Source organism: Mirounga leonina, unplaced genomic scaffold (genome assembly GCF_011800145.1).
Source record: "Mirounga leonina isolate KUSES-001 unplaced genomic scaffold, KU_Mleo_1.0 Mir_493, whole genome shotgun sequence".
In the NCBI taxonomy this organism is placed as follows: Eukaryota; Metazoa; Chordata; class Mammalia; order Carnivora; family Phocidae; genus Mirounga; species Mirounga leonina.
In genome coordinates, this window is record NW_023270780.1 from 1677353 (window position 1) to 1695330 (window position 17978).

General features: G+C 38.7%; 1 protein-coding gene across 2 annotated transcripts in view; it reads left to right on the forward strand.

Annotated features, from left to right (window-relative positions):
• Positions 1–817: 817 nt before the first annotated feature.
• The window catches only part of VPS45 (vacuolar protein sorting 45 homolog), a 67704-nt gene continuing 50543 nt past the window's right edge, over positions 818–17978 (forward strand). Inside the window, exons 1-10 of one of the 2 annotated variants that reach the window (XM_034989910.1) lie at positions 818–1010; positions 1643–1777; positions 5293–5353; positions 10257–10336; positions 11623–11691; positions 11813–11950; positions 12396–12506; positions 15810–15944; positions 16382–16495; positions 16894–17061. In XM_034989910.1, the coding sequence (XP_034845801.1) occupies positions 918–1010; positions 1643–1777; positions 5293–5353; positions 10257–10336; positions 11623–11691; positions 11813–11950; positions 12396–12506; positions 15810–15944; positions 16382–16495; positions 16894–17061 (1104 nt within the window). In that variant the 5' untranslated portion in view covers positions 818–917. The remainder of the gene's footprint in view (positions 1011–1642; positions 1778–5292; positions 5354–10256; positions 10337–11622; positions 11692–11812; positions 11951–12395; positions 12507–15809; positions 15945–16381; positions 16496–16893; positions 17062–17978) is intronic. The other variant, XM_034989911.1, reaches the window with a different exon arrangement.

Below are 17978 nucleotides of genomic sequence, written 5' to 3' on the forward strand. Positions count from 1 at the left end.
CTTGTTTCTTAAATCAAAATTTGTGAGTTTTCCCTTAAAATCCCCACGCTACTTTGCTTTAGCCCCACCGGATACGTGCCCCCTCCCCATTTCTGACTAACTGGGCTCCTGCCCAAAGTTTCAGCGCCGCGGGTCCCTCGAACCCGCTCAGCGGGAGCCCGCGGAGTCCGGTCGCCCGGGGCGCCGAACCCGGGGTCCCTCACGCGCCCTGCGAGTCCCCGCTGCCGACTCAGCCCCCAGCCCTCCCGGGGAGCGGATCTGAGGCCGCTCCCAAAACATCCCTCAAGGGCATTCAGAAAACCAATTCGGGCCTCACTTTGCAGGAGTACTGTCCTCGCCTTGTCAATGACACGATGAAACGGGGGGGGACGAATCTCGACCATCTCTTAGACCTTCCCGAGCGGCCGGGAGCCATCACGCCAGCTCTCTTCCCTTAATCCTTCACTTGCCACCCAAGAAAGTGTTAATGGCAAATAGTGACCACGGCTACACTCTGCGGTTCTTGCCTCCACGCCAGCCTGATGCCAAGTTCCTCCACGCCGCGAGCGGCTAGTCTCTCCCCTAGCCAGCAGGAGAGGCTTTCGGGGGCAGCCGGGGCACCCCGGACCCACGGCCCGCCGGGGTCTGAGTCCGGGCCTCAAACAGCTCCAGGCTGGACGTGGTAGAGAATCACTTCCGAGCGCTGCGACCCGGGGGGGAGGGTCTCAGCCGGACTTTTCCATTCAGCCGGGAGGCTCGGTCGCCGGCTCCGCGCAGCGGAACTACAACTCCCAGCACCGTAGGAGCTGCCCGGACTTCCGGAAGCCGAAGCCGGGCGGGGAGGAAGCCGCTGAGACCCGGCCAAAAGGCCGGGGGTTAATTTAGCAAGAGAAAAGGGGGCGGGAAGGGCTGTAGGGTTAACCTGTCAATTCGCCACCATGAACGTGGTTTTTGCTGTGAAACAGTACGTTTCCAAAATGATAGAGGACAGCGGACCGGGTATGAAAGTACTCCTCATGGATAAAGAGACGGTGAGTTTGCTTTTGCTCGGTATTTTGTTTGTGAGGAACCTCTCCCTCCCTTATAATAGCTACTCCCACTCCACTGTAAGATTTGGTATTTAATTAAAGATTTTGAAGCGAGGGTCAGTGCTGTGTGGAACTGAGAGGTCGTATAAAGCTTGTCTAGCAGGTTTTCAGTGTAAATGGCTCTAACTACCACCAGAGCTTTCTTCTACCCGGAACAATTTATTGGAATCAGAAGTCCTTTTCTAAATGTCTTTGGCAAGAAATAATATGTGAGACAGAACATTTGGAAGACTTTTATTTCCAGTCACCGTTGTGTTTTTAAAATAAAGCTGTTAGTGCTCAAGCTGAGATAACAGATTATTATTTGTTGGTCACAGATTTATTTAAAAAAAAACACTCTAAGGTGATGGAAAAAATTTCTTTTTGAAATTTATGGATTGTCTGTGTTCAGAGAGAACATGCTTTTCATCCTGGTACATTACCTACATGTTCTGGATGCTCAGTAAATGTTACATATGTTAATATTTACATTATCCAGCTAAGTATTAATGAAAAAAATTTTAAGTCTTAGATGTTGCTGATTGTTTATATTATTTTTGACTAGCATAATATTAGTTAAAGCTTTTTCTTTACAGACTGGCATAGTGAGTATGGTATACACACAATCAGAGATTCTTCAGAAGGAAGTGTACCTTTTTGAACGCATTGATTCTCAAAATCGAGAGATCATGAAACACCTGAAAGCAATTTGTTTTCTTCGTCCTACGAAGGTAGGTACTGAGCTGTCATTTGCCCAGGCAAATACAGAACACTCTGATATGAAAGCATTAAGAAAACAGGGCGCCTGGGTGGCTCAGTTGGTTAAGCGACTGCCTTCAGCTCAGGTCGTGATCCCAGCGTCCTGGGATCGAGTCCCGCATTGGGCTCCCTGCTCTGCGGGGAGCCTGCTTCTCCCTCTCCCACTCCCCCTGCTTGTGTTCCCTCTCTCGCTGTGTCTCTCTCTGTCAAATAAATAAAAAAAAAAGAAAGCATTAAGAAAACAAAATAAGGGGCGCCTGGGTGGCTCAGTCGTTAAGCGTCTGCCTTCGGCTCAGGTCATGATCTCAGGGTCCTGGGATCAAGCCCCGCATCTGGCTCCCTGCTCAGCGGGGAGCCTGCTTCTCCCTCTCTCACTCTCCCTGCTTGTGTTCCCTCTCTCGCTGTGTCTCTCTTTGTCAAATAAATAAAATCTTAAAAAAAAAAAAAAGAAAGCAAAATAAATTTGTATTATCATTTATGGTATCATAATTAACCTGGTTCATCAGAGTTATAACCTTGATTCTCCTGCTTTCCACATCTCAGTTTACTCCTTACAGTTTTTCCTCCAAGATGCCTTTTAGGTTCCCAGCTATTTCCCAAGCCACTAACTATCCTAGCAGAGACCCACATCACTTAATTCCTGAATTAACATCCATACCTATCACACTGAACACCATTGCTGCTTAATCTTATATACTTATGCACCTACACCAATATCTTGAGTCTGTATCATTTTATTCATATCTATGCACAGGAACATATAATGGCTCAATTTTACTTCCATGATTAAATCAATCTTTAGTAGCCCAGTCCTTAAATCCCTCCTTTAGCTGGTTTGGTCTGCCTTTATGTATCCAGCCTCCTATGTCCAATCTCTGCTCCTCCACTATTGCCAACTGCACCTTTTTATCATCCCTCTACATGCTCATTTCTCTTCTCTATTCGTTCTCTTCCCCTAATTAAAGGTTCTTTAGCCTTCTGTCCATTTTCATCCATCATTTTCCAAATCTAGCTTGAGTCTTCCTATAAAACTCCTATACTATTTCAACCTTATTTTGTATATTCTCTTTATATTCATGATCTTCAACTCCAATGCACTCTTTTATCATGCTTGTGTATTATATTTTTTCTAAAATACAAATCTGGGGGCGCCTGGGTGGCTCAGTCGTTAAGCGTCTGCCTTCGGCTCAGGCCATGGTCCCAGGGTCCTGGGATCGAGCCCCGCATCGGGCTCCTTGCTCTGTGGGAAGCCTGCTCTCCCTCTCCTGCTCCCCCTGCTTGTGTTCCTCCTCTCGCTGTATCTCTCTCTGTCAAATAAATAAATTCTTAAAAAAAAAAAAAAATTTAAAATACAAATCTGATCATGTCACCCCCACTTGAAATCCTTGAATGACTTCTCATTGTTTTTATGCTAAAGGCAAAACTCCTTAATTGTGGTTCTGTATGGTCTAGTTCCTGTCATTCCTACAGCCTTATTTCAAACCATTCCCCCTTTTGCTCTTAGCCACATTAATCTTTCAGTTCACTTTGTTCCATCATGCCACAGGACCTTTGCGCAGGTGCTTCCCTCTGCTTGGAACTTCTTTACTTCCTCCCGCAAATCTTCCCTGGTTTTGCTGTCCAAGTCACACCCCCCTCTTATAAGCACTTACAGCACCATCTTCTTCTCCCTTTTGTTTGTCGTAGTTGAAGTTTTATATGGTTTGATTAATATCTGTCTCAACTACCAGCAGTAAGCTCCATGAAAGTAGAGATGGTATCTGTTTTTTCACACTGTTATGTCTCCAGTGCCTGCTACATGGTGGACCTCAATAAATAGTTCCTGAATTAATGAATACATTAATACTGTGTTACAGTCATTTCCAGTTTTTCACGTTTGTAGCTCATGAAAGTTTGGTGCTGAGAGGAATCTTAGAGATCATCTAGTCCATCATTTCCTAATAATTTTCATTAGAGAACCTCTTTATATATATATATATGTATATATATATAAAATGTGTTCTTAAAAATGATTTTTCTTGGGGCTCCTGGGTGGCTCAGCCATTAAGCATCTGCCTTCAGCTCAGGTCATGATCCCAGGGTCCTGGGATTGAACCCCGCATCAGGCTCCCTGCTCAGCAGGGAGTCTGCTTCTCCCTCTGGCCTTCCTCCCTCTCGTGCTCTCTGTCTCTCATTCTCTCTCTCTCAAATAAATAAATAAATCTTTAAAAAAACAAACAAGGGGCGCCTGGGTGGCTCAGACGTTGAGCGTCTGCCTTCGGCTCAGGTCATGATCCCAGGGTCCCGGGATCGAGTCCCACATCGGGCTCCCTGCTCGGCAGGAAGCCTGCTTCTCCCTTTCACACTCCCTTTGCTTGTGTTCCCTCTCTTGCTGTCTCTCTCGCTGTCAAATAAATAAATAAATCTTTTTAAAAAACGATTTTTCTTTAAGATTATGTTATAAAGTTAATTTTAATGTATTTTTTTAATCTAAATGACAATTTAAAAAACTTTTTTCCCATTTAACAAGCAATATGTATTGCTTATATTATTTTTAGTTCTTTTAGGAAATGTATGATTTTTTTTAAACGTTCAAAACTGTATTTCATATCATGTTTAGACTGGGGACCAAATTCATATTGAAATTTAACTATGTGTTAATAGTATCAAAAATAGATAAAACCTGCATTATGATCTTATGTAATTGAAATTCTTATGTTTTGACCATATAAAAATCAACTTTTTTTACTTCTAAATTTAATATTTCATTTTTATTTTTTTAAGATTTATTTATTTTATTTGAGAGAAAAATGTGAGTGGGGGGAGGGGCAAAGGGAGAGGGAGAAAGAGAACCCCAAGCAGACTCCCCACTGAGTGTGAAGCCTGACCCTGGGCTTGATCCCATGACCCACGAGATCGTGACCTGAGCCAGAATCACAAGTCAGACGCTTAACTGAATGAACCACCCAGGGGCCCCCATATTTTGTTTTTAAATAATGTAATTATATGAAAGGTCTTAGCCTGCTGTTTGCAAATACTTTATAAACATTACAATTGTACAGTCTTAGGTACCAATAAGTTAAAAGCCAAAGTGAATACAATTAAGTGTATTTTTTCTTGAATGTTGGTTTTTAAAGAACTAGATGCATTTTGATATTCTATCTAAGAATATTGATTAGATGAATAATTTATAGATAAGCAGCCTGAGGCAAATTTGCAGAATTATTTTCAGTTTTATGTTATACTTCAACATTTGTATTTTTAATATTTTTAAATCTTAATTTGGCCAAGGTAATGCAGCTCATTAATATTATAGATGATTCCTGATCATTATATTTAATGTATCTCTTTTTCACCTTCAGCCCTCATCCCCACAACATACACTTAAATCTAGACCTCAGCACTCAGTAGACTCTCAGTAAATACTTAAATAAATCAATGAACAGTATTTATTATTTTTTCACTTAAACAGTTCTTACATATTATTTATTTGTTGTTTCCTTTCTAGGAGAATGTGGATTATCTGATTCAAGAGCTCCGGAGACCAAAATACAGTATATATTTTATTTGTAAGTATATTATTTCACTTATTCCATCATGTAAGTGTACCCTAGCTAGGTGTTTTTTTTTTGTTTTTTTTTTAAGATTTTATTTATTTATTTGACAGAGAGAGACCAGCGAGAGAGGGAACACAAGCAGGGGAAGTGGGAGAGGGAGAAGCAGGCTTCCAACGGAGCAGGGAGCCGGATGCAGGGCTACATCCCAGGGCCCTGGGACCATGACCCCAGCCGAAGGCAGACGCTTAATGACTGAGCTACCCAGGCGCCCCTGGTCATAAGACTTTTAATACTTTGAAAGGACAAAAAAATCAGACTCATATAGTGACTGATTCAGTTAACTTATTGATGATATGAAGTGTCCAGTAGAACAAACTAGCTAGGGGCGCCTGGGTGGCTCAGTCATTAAGCGTCTGCCTTCAGCTCAGGTCATGGTCTCAGGGTCCTGGGATCGAGCCCTGCATCGGGCTCCCTGCTCCGCGGGAAGCCTGCTTCTGCTTCTCCTTCTCCCGCTCCCCCTGCTTGTGTTCTCTCTCTTGCTGTGTCTCTGTCAAATAAGTAAATAAATAAATAAATCTTAAAAAAAAAAAAAAAGTCTTACGACCAATGTTATTTTATTTTTTTATTTTTATTTTTTTTAAGAGTCTCATGCTCTACCGACTGAGCTAGCCGGGCATCCCCTTATTTTTTTTTTTTTTTTTTAAGATTTTATGTATTTATTTGACAGAGAGAGAGAGAGAGAGCACAGATAGGCAGAGAGGCAGGCAGAGGGAGAGGGAGAAGCAGGCTCCCTGCTGAGCAGGAAGCCCGACACGGGGCTCTATCCCAGGATTCTGGGATCATGACCTGAGCTGAAGGCAGCCACTTAACCAACTGAGCCACCCAGGCGCCCCCAAGCAATGTTATTTTAGAGAGCTAAGTGGGATTTTCTATATAATTGATGGATTAGGTAAAAATTACTTTTTAAGTTTTACTTTGCCTATCAAGATTCTTTATAAGTCAAAAATTACAAGTAGCCAAATTTCACATCCCACCTCTGCAAAACAAAACAAAACAAAACAAAAAAGGTGTATACTTATTCCTATTTTATACTTTTATGAACTGAGGCATAGAAGCTGATTTCTTTACTTGGAGGAGGATATGCTTGAGTTTGTTGGAAAAGCAGAAATTTACTTACATACCAGATGAAAACATTCCATTTCTTTTTGCTACTTTATGTAATGCTTGAAAGTACAAGACATCCAGTAGGTATCTCTTATGTACATAACTTTTTGGGGGGTTAGGGGGAGGGCAGAGTTCTGGAAATAAACTAGGTTTGTGGTTACTATACATTTTATATGATCTTTCTTGATGTAATACATTCTGCTTTGGAAGTTACATCCATTCTCCTCTAGATGTCATTATTGATCTTTATGGGATTAGTAAGTCTAGTTTATTTGGTGCCATTTCCAAAACCAAGGACAAACCTTAACTCTCAGTATGTAGGGCATTTGCAAAATTTTAAAACTTACTTGAAGGCTTTGGAGTTTTAGGGTTTAGATTATACTCCAAGATACACATACTTTCTACATTATATGCTACAATTAAATAATGGTACCAAAAATTAACATTTGTAATAAGAGTATTTTATAAAGAACTTTCACATATATTATTTCATTTAGCCCTTACAACAACCTCAAGAGGTAAAAATTGGCAATTTTATTACTTTCCTCCACCCTAGTGTTTGTTTGGGTTTTTTTCCTTTTGGCTATAGTCACAGGCTTTCTTTCATAATTTAACTTTTTATTTTGAGACAATTGTAGATTCACATATAGTTGTAAGAAATAATACAGAGATCTCATTTATTCTTAAACCCATTTCCCCCAGTGTAGCATCTCACATAACTAATAGTACAATACCACATCCAGGATATTGACACTGATACAGTTAGGATACAAAACATTTTCATCTTCATAAGGATCTCTCATATTGCCCTTTTATACCAGATCCACTTCCCTCCCACCCAATCCCCTTATTAACCTCTGGCAACCACTAATCTGTCCTCTATTTCTATAATTTTGTCATTTCAAGAATGTTACATAAATGAAACTATACAGTATATAACCCATTGGGATTGGCTTTTTTCACTCAGCATTCTTTAGAGATTCATCCAGGTTGTGGCATGTATCAGTAGTTCATTCCTTTTTATTACTGAGTAGTATTCCATGTTATGGATATACCACAATTTGTTTAACTACCCATTGGAGGATATCTGAGTTGTTTTCAGTTTTGGCCACTACAAATAAAGCTGTTATAAACATTTGTGTACAAGTTTTCGTGTGAGCCTGAGCCTTTATTTCTCTGTAGTAAATAATGTCCAGGAGAGCAATTGCTGGGTCATATGGTAGTTCCATGTTTAGTGTTTTAAGAAACTGCTAAATGTTTTCTAGAGTGACCATACCATTTTACTTTCCACTAGCATTGTACAGGTGATCCAGTTTCTTTGCATCCTTATGAGCATTTGGTGTTGCCCTTATTTTTTGTCTTAGCCATTCTGATAAGTGTGTAGTCATTACAGTATTTTTAGTCTGATCACAAGTTAGGTGCTTAGGAAAGTGTAGAAACTTTTACTTAGTGATGTGTGTGTGTGTGTGTGTGTAGGAATATATGAGAGATTCCTTGTGCTGTCGAATTTAAGTAGACATATAATGGAATCACTTCTTGTGCTGAGTCTCTCATTTAAAAATTGAGTAGGTCATGAGATGAAAGACTCCTTTTTCCTCTAAAGAGAGTTTTTTGAGGCAGCAGTTGAGATTAGTAACCAATAATCTAATGTCTATTCTTCTGGTTCTAAAGGTTGTTTGATCTGCACTGTGATTCTATGAAGTAGAGGAAAAAAATGGTATATATTAAAGTAGCACTAAAGCCTAGGAAAAATAGACTCTTGGAACTTGGGTAAAGCAATCAATTTCACAATTTTATTTGATTAAAATGAACTAAATGAGTTTGTATATAGTGATTTTATCCATTACAAATTTTCAGCACAATTTATATCAACATTAAACTGGCTTTCTGCTCATCTCATTTTTTTATAATTTTATTTTTGTATTTTTATGTCTACTAAATATATTGTATAATAGGTTCCTCCTTCCTTTGTTAAAAAAAAACCTCTATTATGGAAGTTTTCAAATATATACAAATAGTATAATAAATTCCAATGTTCCCATCACCCAGTTTCAAAAGTTGCTTTGCCATGGCCTATCTTGTTTTAGCTATACTGCCACCTACTCCCCCACCAATGTTATTTTGAAGGAGATCTAAGGCGTCATATGAGTTCATCCCTAAATATTTAAGTATGCATCTCTAAAAGATAAGGACACATTTTATAAAATAACCATTATTATAAAAAACAAATAAAATAAAATACCATTATTTTACATATCCAAATAATGAACAAAAATTCCTATTTTCAAATACTCAGTGTTCAAATTTCAAATTCTCTTATGGTTTTGTTTTGGTGGTTTTCTCACTGTTTTTGTATTTGAATTATGATCATAATAAGATCCACACAAGCTGTTGATTGATATGTTGTTTAAGTTCCTTTAATCTTCTATAGGTGTTTTCTCTCTCTCTGTCTCTCTCGATCTCTCTCTCTGCAGTGCAATTTATTTATTGAGGAAACTATATCGTTTTGTTAAAATTTCTCACAGCCTGCATCTTGCTGATTGCATCCCGATAGGGTAGTTTAACATATTCTTTGCAGTTTAAAATTTCCTGGGGTGCCTTGGTGGTGCAATCAGTTAAGCATTGACTCTTGGTTTTACTTGCTTTTTCTTTATATTTTTACCACCTAAATGTGGGTCCTAAAAACAATCATTTAGGGTTTTTTGGTTGTTGGTTTTTTAAGATTTTATTTATTTATTTGAGAGAGAGCGAACGCACAAGCAGGGGGAGCAGCAGGGAGAGGGAGAAGCACGCTCCCCACTGAGCAGGGAGCCCAATACGGGTCTCCATCCCAGGCCCCTGGGATCGTGACCTGAGCCAAAGGCAGACACTTAACCGACTCAGCCACCCAGGCGACCCACTAAAAATTTATTCTTAAAAATGATTTTTCTTGGGGCACCTGGGTGGCTCAGCCATTAAGCATCTGACTTCGGCTCAGGTCATGATGTCAGGATCATGGGATCAAGGCCCCCCGCCAGGCTCTGCGCTCAGTGTGGAGTCTGCTTGAGATTCTCTCGGCCTCTCCCTGTTCCCCTCCCACTTATGCATGCTCTCTCTCTCTCTCTCTCTACAATAAATAAATGATTCTTATAAACAAACAAAAAACCAAATAAATGAAATATTCCTCTATCCTTTAGGAAATTGGTACTTGGATATAGAAGCTTAATTAGATTTAGATTTGATTTCTTCTTGGGAAGAATATTTCATAGTCAGTGTTGTGTGCTTTCTTTGATTGTCTCTTATTGTGATATTAGCATCAATTGATGCTCAATGCCTAGGTCCATCCATTGATTCATTAGTGGTTAATAAAAATGATGATGTTTTAATTCTATCATGATCATTCCTTCTTTGTTTTTTAGCTGGAATATTTCCATAAAGAGAAATTTCCCCTCATCTACTATTTGGTTATCTGTGGTACAGTTTGTATATAACAGAATAAAAACTCACTTCTTTCCCTTTACTTGCTATTTTCAGCATAATGACTTGGTTCCCTGGCATCCTCCAATGCCTACATGGTGATCTTTTTTTTAAGTATTATTATGAATTTATGGATTTAAATATATTTGTACTACTCATTTCAGTTTGAAGGTGTTTGACTTTGACATATACCACAGTGTATACCAAGCTTCACTTAGTCATTAGGCTCTTTTATGTCTAATTGCAGCAAAAGTGATCTCCTTTGAGTCAGCCACAACTCATATGTCTGTTTCAGATTTCAGTAATGTGATCAGCAAGAGTGATGTGAAGTCATTAGCTGAAGCTGATGAACAGGAAGTTGTGGCTGAGGTTCAGGTAAACATATTGGTCCTCAACACATCTCCTATATTGGCCCATTTTAAAGATTTGAGTCTAACAATAAGAAAGGTACTGTCTCAAAAGGGAGGCTATTGATCAGACATTATAAATGTGCATTCCACCAAACTATTTATACTCATACTTAGAAAGTTTGTAAGAGGTATCAAATTGGGTGGGAACAGAATTAAAGGAGTCAGTGGGAATAAGGAGATTGGACTGGTACTGGATCCTACTGAATGGGTAGGGAGGGTTTCACAGGGATGGGAATAGAGTCAGATATATTCTATGCTAGTTTTATGAACCACATTATAAGAATGTTCATCTACAGGGCTATGTGTGATTGGAAAAGAATAGGAAGTAAAGGATGTGAAAGAGGTTTGTTAAAGTTCTGTTTGTGATTATCTTGCTCTGGGAGGTAAAAAGTAGACTTTTGTCATTGATAACTCCTGAATATTCTGCATGCTATATAATACATCACATCAGAACATGTCATGTTACCTTTTACTTCTTAAAAACTTTAGTGTTCTTGAATACATTTATCACAAATGTCTGAATACATTTATCACCTAAGTGAAGAATAGGGCAGCAAATTAACAAGTTCTGGGTTTTCAGAAGGATGTGCTAGGTGATAAATGAATAATAATAATAAAAAAAAGAGAATGACCTATTTTGAAGACTTTATTTATTTTTATTTGAGAGAGAGAGAATGAGAGACAGAGAGCACGAGAAGGAAGAGGGTCAGAGGGAGAAGCAGGCTCCCTGCTGAGCAGGGAGCCCGATGCGGGACTTGATCCCGGGACTCCAGGATCATGACCTGAGCTGAAGGCTGTCGCTTAACCAACTGAGCCACCCAGGCGCCCAAGAATGACCTATTTTAAAACATATTCTCCCTCATGAGAATATACTGGACCAAAAAAAAAAAAAAAAAAAAGAATGCACTGGACAGCAAAGTTCTTTTTCATCTGTGTGTAACATTGTATATCCTATAGCAGTGTCTTATTTTTACTAATTGATAAGTATACACAGAAGTCTCCAGAAATGTAATATACATACTTCTACAACTTTTTGTTTTTTAAATGATTATTATAATTGCTGCCATTTTATAATTTATTCTTCCACATTGACTATTGCTACTCAATTGATCAATTTTTGTATCTCTTTTACATCTGCATTTCCTCAAATTTGATTATATCACATAGTATTATATCACATATGAAAATATTACTATATGATACAGTTGGAATTTATGAAATGACTGACTTATCTTGATGCTTTGATTGCAGGAATTTTATGGTGATTATATTGCTGTGAATCCACATTTGTTTTCCCTCAATATTTTGGGTTGCTGCCAGGTATGGAAGGAAAGGATAAAAAAATAAGTTTATTTATCAGGTGGGAGTTAATTCAGCAAGTAATTGGACTTGTAAGAAAAAATTCACATATTTTCTTTGAATATACATTTTTAACAAAAAGGGTCGAAATTGGGATCCAGCCCAGCTATCCAGAACAACTCAAGGACTGACAGCTCTCCTTTTATCTCTGAAGAAATGTCCCATGATTCGCTACCAGCTTTCATCAGAAGCAGCAAAAAGACTTGCAGAATGTGTTAAGGTATGGCTTTCCCTATCCCCAGTTCCAAAGCATGAAGACCATCCATTTCCTTATCATATTTCAGAAACTATAGCAATTATTTTTTCTATAACCAAGGAGGTGACGTGTTAGTTTTACTGGCAAAGAGGGAGGTCTTTGTAATAAAAAATCAAAAGCAACAAATTAGGGCTAAAATTTTTAGGCTTAACTCCAGAAACATTTGCAAGCTAAATAAGTTAAATACTTATTTTGATCCAATTAAGCCATTTGTAAAATGGAGTTTTAAATCCTAACCTCTTAAACAGGATGCTACCAAACTTTGTCAAGCCTTTAATCCTTTTTGGAAGGCCTATGAAGGTGCAAAGAACTGTTGTTAAATGTGTTTTTTATGTATTAATTTTCTGTTTATGTCATCTCTGTCTGCAACTAATTGGTTGACCAAACCATCTTTCTCTCACATCCACAGCAGGTAATAACTAAAGAATATGAACTGTTTGAATTCCGGCGGACTGAGGTGCCTCCATTGCTCCTTATTTTAGATCGTTGTGATGATGCCATCACCCCATTGCTAAACCAGGTGCAGAACCCTTTATTAGCATAATAGAAGCATGATTTCAAGTGGTATTCATCAAAATGCAGATGTGGAAATGAACAGTGTCGTCCATGTATTTGCCTCCTTATTTTCAGCTTTTTTTTTTTTTTTGCCTTGTATTTCCTGGTGTTTTGGTATCTCTATTCTTCCAACCATGGTCTTCCTTTGGCTCTTTCTTCTGCCTCATCTTTCCTGTTCCCTTCTGCCACCACCTTCACCTGATCAAGGCAACTTCTAGATTTAGCTTCTCCTTTTCCAGTATCTATTTGCAATTTTCCATTCTTACTGCCATTACCTTTGTGTAGACCCTAATCTCTTAAAGGAATACTGAAATAGTCATCTACCAATTCCTCACTTTTATTTTTTATTTCATTTTTTTATAAGAGATCAAATCTAGGGCGCCTGGGTGGCTCAGTTGTTAAGCATCTGCCTTCGGCTCAGGTCATGATCCCAGGGTCCTGGGATCGAGTCCCACATCGGGCTCCCTGCTCGGCAGGAAGCCTGCTTCTCGCTCTCCCACTCCCCCTGCTTGTGTTCCTGCTCTCTCTATCTCTCTCTCTGTCAAATAAATAAATAAAATCTTTAAAAAAAATCAAAAAAAAAAAAGATCAAATCTATACTTTTATTTATTTGCTTTTCAATAAGTTTAAATCCTTGAGGGTACAGCATCACATGGGTTCTGTGTTCAGAGGCCTTAACAGGAAGGTTTCTTCAGAATTTGACATGAGTCATGCCACTGTTCCCATGAGTATGAGTTACCTTCTCCAGATTACTCTGGTTTTGTTCAGTTTGCCACCAGGAGTCACTGTGTTATTCCTTGCTTTGAACACATGAGCACATCTCTTGCCTAATTAGAACTTAGTTTTATCTTGAGCATGAACACCTTCAATTTTAAGAAGAGCTGTGTGCTCCCTCTGGTTCTGGAGATCCTGCTTATTGCCAGCAAAAAATGACCTTGAACCACAGCCTTCCAGGCATATTTATCATTTTAGGAGTCCTGTTCCCAGCAGGCCTCCACAAGGTCCAAGATGCCTGAAACAGAAAGGCCTTGATTCCCCTCTTTTAATTTCTTTCTACTCTAATGTATCTCATAGAAACAATGTTGTTAAATCACTTTTCCTAAAGCACAGTTCTGATCTTACTACTCCTGACTTAAAAATCTTTACTGGGGGGGCACCTGGGTGGCTCAGTTGTTGGGCTTCTGCCTTCGGCTCAGGTCATGAATCCCGGAGTCCTGGGATCGAGCCCCATATCGGGCTCCCTGCTTGGCGGGAGGCCTGCTTCTCCCTCTCCCACTCCCCCTGCTTGTGTTCCCTCTCTTGCTGTGTTTCTCTCTGTCAAATAAATAGTCTTTAAAAAAAAAAAAAAAAAAAGAACAGTACTTTACACAAAGTAGAGGCTTTATTAATAGTGACTTTGAATTCGTAGGGAAAGACATAGTTTATATTTCAGTTTCTTCCCAGCTTATAATCATGTTAATGCTAGGAGAAATCTGTGGAGTGCAGCTTCTCTATAATAGGATAGCCTTATATTCCTAAAATACAAAGTAATATCTGTTCACTAAAGAAGTTTTGATAATATAAGAAAGTAGAAAGAAAAATGATTGCCTCTAATTCTGTTACCCAGAGAAAAACAACCATTCATTCAACTAATTTCATTAAAGACCTATTATGTGCCTGCCAGGTATTGTGTTAAGTATTGGTGGGTGGCTCAGTCGGTTCAGTGTCCGACTCATGATCTCAGCTCAGGTCTTGATCTCAGGGTCATGAGTTCAAGCCCCATGTTGGGCTACACATTGGGTGTGCAGCCTACTTAAAAAAAAAAAAGTATTAGAGGTAAAAGGCTAAAAGATGCAATCTCTGCTCTCAAAGAGTTCATGATCCAATGGGGTGAGAAGTAAACTGATCATTTTAATTATAGAGTAAGTACTAATGGTAGAAGCATGCACAGGATGCTGTCTATGGAAGCATAAGTATTTTGTTATACTTATTTTATGTGCCCCCACGAACCTTGCTTTTTTTTTTTTTAAGATTTTATTTATTTATTTGAGAAAGAGAGGGAGGGGGGTCAAGACAGAGAATCTCAGGGTGCCTGGGTGGCTCAGTCGTTAAGCGTCTGCCTTTGGCTCAGGTCATGATCCCAGGGTCCTGGGATCGAGCCCCGCATCAGGCTCCCTGCTCCGCGGGAAGCCTGCTTCTCCCTCTCCCACTCCCCCTGCTTGTGTTCCCTCTCTCGCTGTATCTCTCTCTGTCAAATAAATAAAAAATCTTAAAAAAAAAAAAAAAAAAAAGACAGAGAATCTCAAGTGGACACCTTGCTGAGCACAGCCTGACTCTGGGCTTTATCTCACAACCCGTGAGATCATGAACTGAGCCAAAACCAAGAGTCAGACACTTAACCAAATGAGCCACCCAGGTGCCCCTGAAACTTGCTTTTTTAAGGATTCATTTGGCAAGTATTTTAGGAAATGAAGCACCTTCTTTTATAACTTTAAGTTCTTTCTTAATAAATCTAGATTGCTTAAGATGAAGTAAAAGTATATAAATATTTCTAGCATTTAGATTCTAGATTTAGAAAGTAATATGCTGGAAAATACTTAGTTTTGTATAATGGACCTATGACTAGAAGAACCCATTCTCCATAAATGGTGAGAAGGCAAAATTTAGGGTTTCTCCTTTCCATTTTCACGAAATAAGTTCACATTTTGAAGAATGGAAACCAATCCTTCTTCACAATTCATATTAAGTAAAAATATGAAATAAAATGGATTCAGAGGCAAAGCTTCTGAATATGTGTGTTTTGATCAACTCACAAGGTTTGTTTCTGATAATATTAGTGTTCCCAGGATAAATATAGCACCACTCAGATCTGTAAAAACACACTTCTCATGCTGCAGAAAACCACAGAAACGTACAGGAAATGGTACAGCTTGTAACTGCAGTACCCATGTAGCCCTATCTGCGAAGCCAAAAATATACTCTTAATTCACAGGCAAAAACTGGAGCTAATGATAGACCTAATTTGTTTTCTTTCTATCAGGAATATTAATCTTGCTGCCCTTCTTCCAAACGTATAAAATCTAAAAGTATTTTGACCTTTAGTTTAACCAATTACAATGAGTCTTAATGCTGAGTAGAACACAAAATATTAATAAAACTTGAACTAAATAAAGAACCTCTATGTAAAGAAGACTAGTTGCTAAGAATGTTACCAGTTTTTGTTTTCCTCAACATTTACTATTTCCATGTTTGTCAGTTACCAATTTTTTTGTCATAATTCTTCATTTAGTGGACATATCAGGCCATGGTCCATGAACTACTGGGCATAAACAACAATCGGATTGATCTTTCCAGAGTGCCGGGGATCAGTAAAGACTTAAGAGAGGTGGTCCTATCTGCTGAAAACGATGAATTCTATGCTAACGTAGGTGGTTAAAATTTTTTTAAATTGTTTTTAGTTGTTGTTATGTAAGAAGGCCAGTATTGACTTGTTCGAATGAGAATAGTTATGGGATTTCATGTGGAAGGATGATAGAGCATCCTGTAGATAAACTGCATCTCAAAAGAAGGCGGAAGATTTGGATTCTGACCCTTTAACAGTTTTTTTTTTCTTCATAGAATTCACATATTTAGCTTTGTACTTTTAAAATTAGAACCCAATTTATTTACTTCTGTAGCCCTTTGTGAGAATAGTAATGGTATTCATCACCAGTGTCCTGGCCAATGTCCAGATTTGGTCATTATAATGGAATTTTCTTGCCCTTCAATTCTGCCTTCGGGATTCTTTTTCACTTCTTCTTTTAAATGGTCTGAAAGTCAGACTCTTTGATAGAACTGTGTTTCCAATTTCCTTTTTCACAGAATATGTACCTGAACTTTGCTGAGATTGGTAGCAATATAAAGAATCTCATGGAAGACTTTCAGAAGAAGAAACCAAAAGAACAGCAAAAACTAGAATCAATAGCAGACATGAAGGTAAATTGAACATGTTCATGGATGACTAACATGCAAGACTTTGGAACTATTCATGTAAGCAACATTTCTGGAATATTCTCAGTCTGATTTCTGCCTGATTTTGTCTGGTTTGAGATAATTTTCTGTACTGTTTCTCTTTAGGAAACAATATAGTGAAAACTTCATAACAAGCCATGTGCTTCTTTCCATTCTTCAGTCACATTTGGACTATTTAAAAAGTCAGTCTACTGACATGTACCAGTTCTTCTCTTTTTAAGCAGAAACAAAATGCCATGGGATTGAAAGTTGTAGATGCCTTAGTCTGGGCAGAACAATTCCTGCTTATTTTTTCCCTTCGTGCATGTCTGTCCTCGGTCAAGAAATAACAGAACCCCCAATTGCTGTTTTTCCCATGGCAGGCCTTTGTTGAGAATTACCCACAGTTTAAGAAGATGTCTGGGACTGTGTCAAAGCATGTGACAGTGGTTGGAGAGCTGTCTCGGTTGGTCAGTGAGCGGAATCTGCTGGAGGTTTCAGAAGTTGAGCAAGAACTGGCCTGTCAAAATGACCATTCTAGTGCTCTCCAGGTATCTATTCAGTCCAATTTGATGAGCACCTACTATGTGTAAGGCACTGTGCCAGGCAGAGCAAGAGATACAAAGGCAAGTAATCCTTCTTCACCAACATGGAATTTATAATCTAACAAGGAGTTGAGACAAGAACACAGATTAATTTTATTTAAGATAGATTCAAGAACCACAGGAGAAGAAGAATGTGCAATAGCAAAGGGTTCAGACAATTAACTGAGTATTTAGGAGGGCATCGTAGTCTACAGGAAGAATACTAGACTAAAATCAGAAGATCTGCATTTTAGCCACTTGCCACCTACTGGCTTTGTGACCTGGAGCTGTTGGCTTAATTTCTGAGCCCGTTTCCTCATCTGTAAAATAGGTGTAATGATATTTATCTCACAGTGTTGTAAGGAAGATTTTAAAGATACAGTATGTATTAAAATGCATTATCTAAGTTTTTTATTATTGAACACCTGCTCTTCGTTCCATGAACATGTAAATGCCTGCTACATGTACATTGTGCTGTAAGGATCCAGAGGTACAAAGAAGAAAGAGATATCATCCTTTTCCTCAAAGAGCTCACACTATATAGTAGGGAAGAAAGAAATTTAAACCAAGAATTACCATGCTATAAGTGCTATTTACTAGAGGTATTTACAAAGGGATATGGAAATACAGAGGAAGGACAACTGTTTCCCCTAAGGATGAAGCTTCTTAAAGAAGAAGATGACATTAGATTTGGGTCTGGACAAATAAGGAGGAGGGCACCAAACAGTAGAAGTGCACCAACCAGAGAGAAGAGGGGAAATTCTTGGCAGAGAGAATGCAGGCATGGAGATGTGGAGGGAGAAAAATTAAGGGAACAGAGAATAATGCAGTGTAGCTAGTGCAGGGTACAAGATGAGGAATAGTCTTAGATAAGCCAGAAAGAC